The 6126-nt window shown below is 42.1% G+C and overlaps 1 protein-coding gene across 2 annotated transcripts in view; it reads left to right on the forward strand.

Annotated features, from left to right (window-relative positions):
* Nucleotides 1-415: 415 nt before the first annotated feature.
* The window catches only part of sox21b (SRY-box transcription factor 21b), a 7394-nt gene continuing 1683 nt past the window's right edge, over nt 416-6126 (forward strand). Inside the window, exons 1-3 of one of the 2 annotated variants that reach the window (XM_049594800.1) lie at nt 416-2545; nt 4812-4932; nt 5074-6126. The exon at nt 5074-6126 is cut by the window's right edge and continues 1683 nt beyond it. In XM_049594800.1, the coding sequence (XP_049450757.1) occupies nt 5087-5833 (747 nt within the window). In that variant the 5' untranslated portion in view covers nt 416-2545; nt 4812-4932; nt 5074-5086 and the 3' untranslated portion in view covers nt 5834-6126. Of the gene's footprint in view, nt 2546-4103; nt 4933-5073 lie in introns of those variants that run through there. The other variant, XM_049594798.1, reaches the window with a different exon arrangement.

Here is a 6126-nt window from a genome sequence, read left to right on the forward strand (position 1 = left end):
GGTAGGGTAGGTTTTTTTTTTAATGATCGAGGAAGTCGTTTGATTGCTCCCGCTATTTTGTTTGCCCCTCAGGGTGTGGAGATATTCTGCAGTGTGAGATTATGTATAATACTTTGACAAGCGGCGGTTTAAAGATGAAGGTCTTATCAACCTCGCGGACTCCACATCCTTCTGTGTAGCCATTCTCCTCCCATAATGTGCTTTCAAAGTTTGTTGTATCTGTCAGTTCAGGTCCTCGAAGATTGAACTGACAATCACTCCTCTTTCCTCCCTCTTTACCATCATTCAAGCATACACACACACACACACACACACTCAATCCTCAGGGCCATTTGCCTGTTCCACTCCCCAGTCTTTACACACACACACACACACACACACGCTGCAGTGTGTTCTATCTTGTATGGCAGTTTTATTGTGAATTACAGATTCCCTGACTGGGGATCATGACCACTATCAATAGTATTTTCACTAATGTGATTAAGTTAATACTGTGCTCTATGAGAGGATTATTTCTCAATTCCTCTTGATATGCGTAATATTTAGGTTGTGGTTGAGTAAATATTTTGGTTCTTCACCAAAATAATTCCCACTGAGACAAAGACACGAAAGTCTGCCCTAAGGAGCAATAAAGACTGTATAATTAGAATGATTAAAGAACTGCACAACTAATTTGGCACTTATTGAATATATTTTGAGAACACAACGTTCAAAATAGGTCACATATTTAAACCACAAAAAAAAACACCAACTTTATTCACATTAATTATGCATTTATTCAGACCTTGTGTGTGACTCATTTGAAGTGATGCTGAAGTCGGCATTGTCTCCTTACCAATCCGATCATTATATTGCCCTGCGCTTAAGCATATTTTCTACGTATTGTGGGAGCTGTAAAGAAACCTCATTAGACAAAATGACTTCTAATCTAAATGCAATCATCTTTAAATAGTAATCAATTGGATCCCTTACAAGGCTAAACTGTTTGTCATTAGCACTTTATCAAAGGCTCACTTAAGATAAGATTCTGCAGCTAATGGCGTGTGATAGTGACAAATTGACTTTCAATACTCTCGGCATCACGCAGGGAACCCTGTCATCCCTCGTTGTGTGTGTGTAACATGTTTGCTTTGCTTGGAAATGTGGTCGCAATTTTTTAGATTTTGTTGCTTTGTTTAAAATAGCTGTGATGTGCATAGGTGTGGATTTCAGGGGACACAATATTTAGAACATTTGTCTCAGCAGTAGAGGACTTTTATTTTGACAAAATAAAGATTGAAATGGTGCATAAAATTCACCAGAATGCAGGCAATCAAGTGTTTGATGCTCCAAATTTTCTGGCGTAGGACCCCCAAATTCCCCGTTTCATGTATGCCCCCCCCAATATTGAAATGAAACCTACGCCCTTGGTGATATGCACACCTTTGTCTTAATCTCCTGCAATTTATCTCAGCGAATGATTAATAAAAATAGGCCTCCTGATGAAAACACTTAACTGAAAATACACAGTAATTATGTCTGAAACAATATCACGTCTCTCCCTCCTCAGAGCTTCAGTAATATCATGCTTTAAATGGGTTTTTAGCAAAACTAATGGAATATTTTGGCCCAGATTTGTGCTGTTTATCTGCAGCGTAAATCCTTAATCTGAAAATCAGCTGTAAAAAGTGGAGCAATTGGCGTGCTCGTAATAAAAAAAAAAAAAAAACCCTCAGATGAAAATGAGATGACTACCTTCTTTCCCTGTGAGCTTGCATTTGCTTCTTGTCTTGGCCCCGGCCTGCATGGGAGCAGCTGAAAAGGAAGGGGGAAGATCCAGGCAGAGCTGTGATCAGACAAGCAGAAAGAAACCACATCAGGTACACAATCAGGACCCCTCCCTCTCCCTTTCTTCAAAACCTCCCCGATAATGAGCAAACTTTCATGTGGCTGTAAATACTCTCGACTCTGTGGGGTTTTGAAGTGGCAAACACAAGATGTTGTTGTTTACCCTGCTTGGCTTTTTTTTCTCTTACCAGTCAAAGGAAAGCCATCTGATAGCAAGAGGTCAACTTGTGTTCCCTTGAAATCAATTTATTTAAAGACTTGATTCCCCTCCCTTCACCTCCAATGGTGCCACTTTGGGAGAATAACAGTAAACACTTTGAATAAGAAAAAAAAGAAGCTATACATCTTACAATTATCTTTATAGATGAGGACTTTTTTTATGCAAACTGGGATTATCCGGGGATCCTCATCAACTCTCTCTATAATTTGTTGTTGCTTTCTCCTCAGAGTTAGAGGAGTGTTGAGCAGAATAAACTGTTTGGTGCTATCATGAAGATTCCTGCACCTCCAGGGGCTCCTATTTCAGAGTGATGGCTTTAGCACTTTAGAGTGAACTGTGTGCGATCTCTCCGGGTAGGAATATGTCCCCATGGGCTTGTTGTTGCTGCTGTCTGCCTTCTATTTGCATGATATTTTTCTATTCAGTCTTATCATCAGTGTGCTGTGAGGTGGGAGTGCTGGCTCCGTCTCAGAGGCTGGACCCGGGCTTTATCGGCAGGTAATTCTCCCACTCTCACTAACTCATCTTGAATTATTTAAGTGTTATTTCCAGGACCCAGGGTGAGGTAAAAAGAGGGGGAGAAAAACACAGTGTGTATTGTTGTTGGTGTTATATTTTTTTCTCTCCTTTCTTCATTTTATCAGATCTTCATTAAAATTACTAAATTGAATAAATTAATTTTTTTTTTTTCAGTCTGCAAAAATAATAAGATGTTTTGTGGAAGAGATACAACGAATCTTGACATTTTGATGAGGAGGGAACATGCTGCATGACTGCGCCTGCTCCCGTTAATACAGGCTCATCTAGGCCCTGGCATCATGTGAAATCCTCCAACACATGTTATTAAAAAAAAAAAAAGGCAAGAAAAAAGAGGCCAGGATTTAAAGGTGTTTCTCTTCTTAAACAAGCCAAAACAAAATAATAAAATTAAGCAAAACTGCAGAGAGGAATCTGAAATAAATGATGGAATCTGCAGGGGGCCATGTGAAAAGCATGTACACTGAATTGCACACCTCTGTAACTGTCAACTCCCGATAAGAACTTCCCAGCCTAACTTATTCATATAATTCATAGCAATTTTTGCCCGTTTGTGTCATGAGAGGCTATGTGCTCCTGCGGAGTGAGTGGAGCGCTTCATTGCTGTAATGTTATCGAGGTGAATGACAAGCCGACAAAAGGGGCGCACGGTGTTGAGAGATGCTGCGCCTCAGTTTAGGCAGCAGGTTTGTCTCTCATCTGGTCCTCTCTTGGCGCGGATCATCCTCACCTTGTCAGGTTTCCTACTTGAGACAAAAGCCCGATCCCTCAGTGAGTTTTTTTTCCTCCTTGTGCTGCAATAAAACAAGCTTACGAGAAAATTAAAACACGGGCGCTCCTTGGAAATTACGCACCCCTTTTGGAGAGGTCACCTCAACTTTCACCTTATTAATAATCTTCTTATTAAAGTCATTATTTGTCTCATATTTTTATTTAATAATAATAAAAATAACAATAACAATTGCACACTGTATATTGTGTAAACTGCCCTTAGATTAGAGTAAACCGTTAAAAAAGAACAACAGCACAGTGAATTGAATTTGACATCCATTTATATCCTAATTTAAACGCTCGACCTACAGCCTAATTCCTCATTTATAATATTGTTCGATACAGCCCTTCTCCATTTCCCCCTTTTTTTGTACATATATAATTATGTACAACGGAGAAGGTGCGAGAACAAACCACTTAAACCTACAATTTACTCAACAAGTCCCGCAGATAACTGTAATTGCTTAGTTGAATATTCGACAACCTAATTTCAGTTGTCGATTCGCTGCCCTTGGGAAAGTCCTTTGAAGTGAAAGTGAAAAGGGGGATTTCAGGAAAGTAATTAATTTCACCAAGCGCGATTAGAAACACTTCAGACCTCCTCGGCATTTGCGTATTTACGACAAAATGCCACAATATCAGAAAATTAAAGAAGACATTCTTTACCTCTCTTGTCGTCTTACACACGACTTTTCAATGGCAGTGCCACCCATGGGGAAGGGAAGGGAAAGGGGGCAGGCGGTGAGGATGAAAGGTGAGGAAGTGGAGTGACACCAGCCGGTTTGATTGTCAATTAAACAAATGGAACAGAGAGGGAAGAGGCGATTAGGCGTGTAATGATAAATGTAAATAAAGGAGAGCGCGCGTTTTCATCCTCTTCTTCCTCATTTCCCTCCTCTTCTTCTTCTTAAAGTGTTTGATTCAATGCAACAACACGCACCTGTCTGCAGCAGTCACCAAATGTGTCAGTGTATTATTAGTGAGAGGCTCACACATGCTGCCACCCTCAGGTATTTCAGGTGCATCCCGTAAAGTTAATTACTTTAACACAACCGAACAATTCCCGATGTGACAAGTTGCTCATTAGAATAAATAAATAATTCAAAAATATGAAACTAATGACTCGGAACAACACCGAGGTCAAAGGCACTCACATAATAATAAAGATATATAATACAGAGATGCGTTTCCTCTTCAAACAGGGTGGGATTTTTTCAAAAAATCGCTCAGCAAGTCGTCTGCGCGCTCCGTGACAAATGCGCATGCGCCAGTGGCACTTTCACTACCTGCCACACAAGCCTGTATTTCACATGGGGCAAGCGGGAGTTCGCATCCACTTGCGTAAACGCTGCTGCTGCAGAGTGGTGGTTGACAGTCTCAGGCGACAAGAGGAAAACAAGACGGTGTTTTGTGTCTCCTTCTTCTTCTTCTTCTTCTTCTCTTTTTTTTGCTAAAGGCGTATCACTGGTGGATGCCACCATGAAGCAGAAAACATAAGTTGAGCACTCATAAGGACGCTGCCACTTGTACTTTGCTGAAGATATTCATCGGTGGGATGAAGAATTAAAGTCTTATAGGTGAGTATCCAATGCGTGAGCTGCATCTGTGAGGCTTAAATGCGTAAAAGTGTATTTTTAAACTTTTTAAAGGGAGTCGTGTGTGTGATTTTGCAGGTTATTTCTATTTAAGCTTATTTTTTTATTGTGTGTTTTTTGCAGAGTTTGTGCCAACATGTCTAAACCAATGGATCACGTCAAACGCCCGATGAATGCTTTCATGGTTTGGTCCAGAGCCCAGCGCAGAAAAATGGCTCAGGAGAACCCGAAAATGCACAACTCCGAGATCAGCAAGAGATTAGGAGCGGAGTGGAAACTTCTCACCGAGTCTGAGAAGAGGCCATTCATCGATGAAGCCAAACGACTGCGAGCGATGCACATGAAGGAACACCCAGACTATAAATACAGACCGAGGCGGAAGCCCAAGACTCTGATGAAGAAAGATAAGTTTTCTTTCCCTGTGCCATACAATCTCGGGGAGCACGACGCGCTCAAAGTTAACGGGCTTTCCGCTGGAGCACTTTCCGAGTCCATCATTGGGAACCCTGATAAGGCTGCAGCGGCTGCGGCGGCCGCAGCGGCGAGGGTATTCTTCAACCCGTCCATGTCTGCGAACCCCTATTCTTTTTTCGACCTGGGATCCAAGATGACTGAGCTTTCCCCACCTTCGTTTCCGTACGCGTCTCCGTTGGGCTACCCGCCGGGAGGCGCCACGGCGTTCACCGGGACTGGCAGTGTCACTGGCGGGACGCACACCCACACTCACTCACATCCGTCCCCGGGAAACCCAGGCTACATGATCCCTTGTAACTGTACGGGCTGGCCCTCAGCAGGACTCCAGCCGCCCTTAGCATACATCCTCCTCCCCGGGATGGGAAAACCTCAACTTGAACCGTACCCTGCATACGCTGCAGCGTTATGATAAGGCCCGCTTTGGACTCCTGAGCAACACACAAACTGTGAAAACAAAAAACAAACAAACAAGAAAAAAAAGCTATTCATGCAAGAGTTTTATTATGCATGCACAAACTTGTACATGTGATGAAGTGCTCGTCGTCTCAGATATCACATGTGTATGTATATTGATAAATGCCTTTATCTAAGGTAATGCTTATTTAGAGAACTCTCTAATCTATTATTACCCAGCCATCACCTCTCACAGCCCAGAGGCAGAAGGACTACAGGATGGCAGAGATGCACACATGAGAGGAAAAG

This window comes from Epinephelus fuscoguttatus, linkage group LG13 (genome assembly GCF_011397635.1).
Source record: "Epinephelus fuscoguttatus linkage group LG13, E.fuscoguttatus.final_Chr_v1".
Lineage (NCBI taxonomy): Eukaryota > Metazoa > Chordata > Actinopteri > Perciformes > Serranidae > Epinephelus > Epinephelus fuscoguttatus.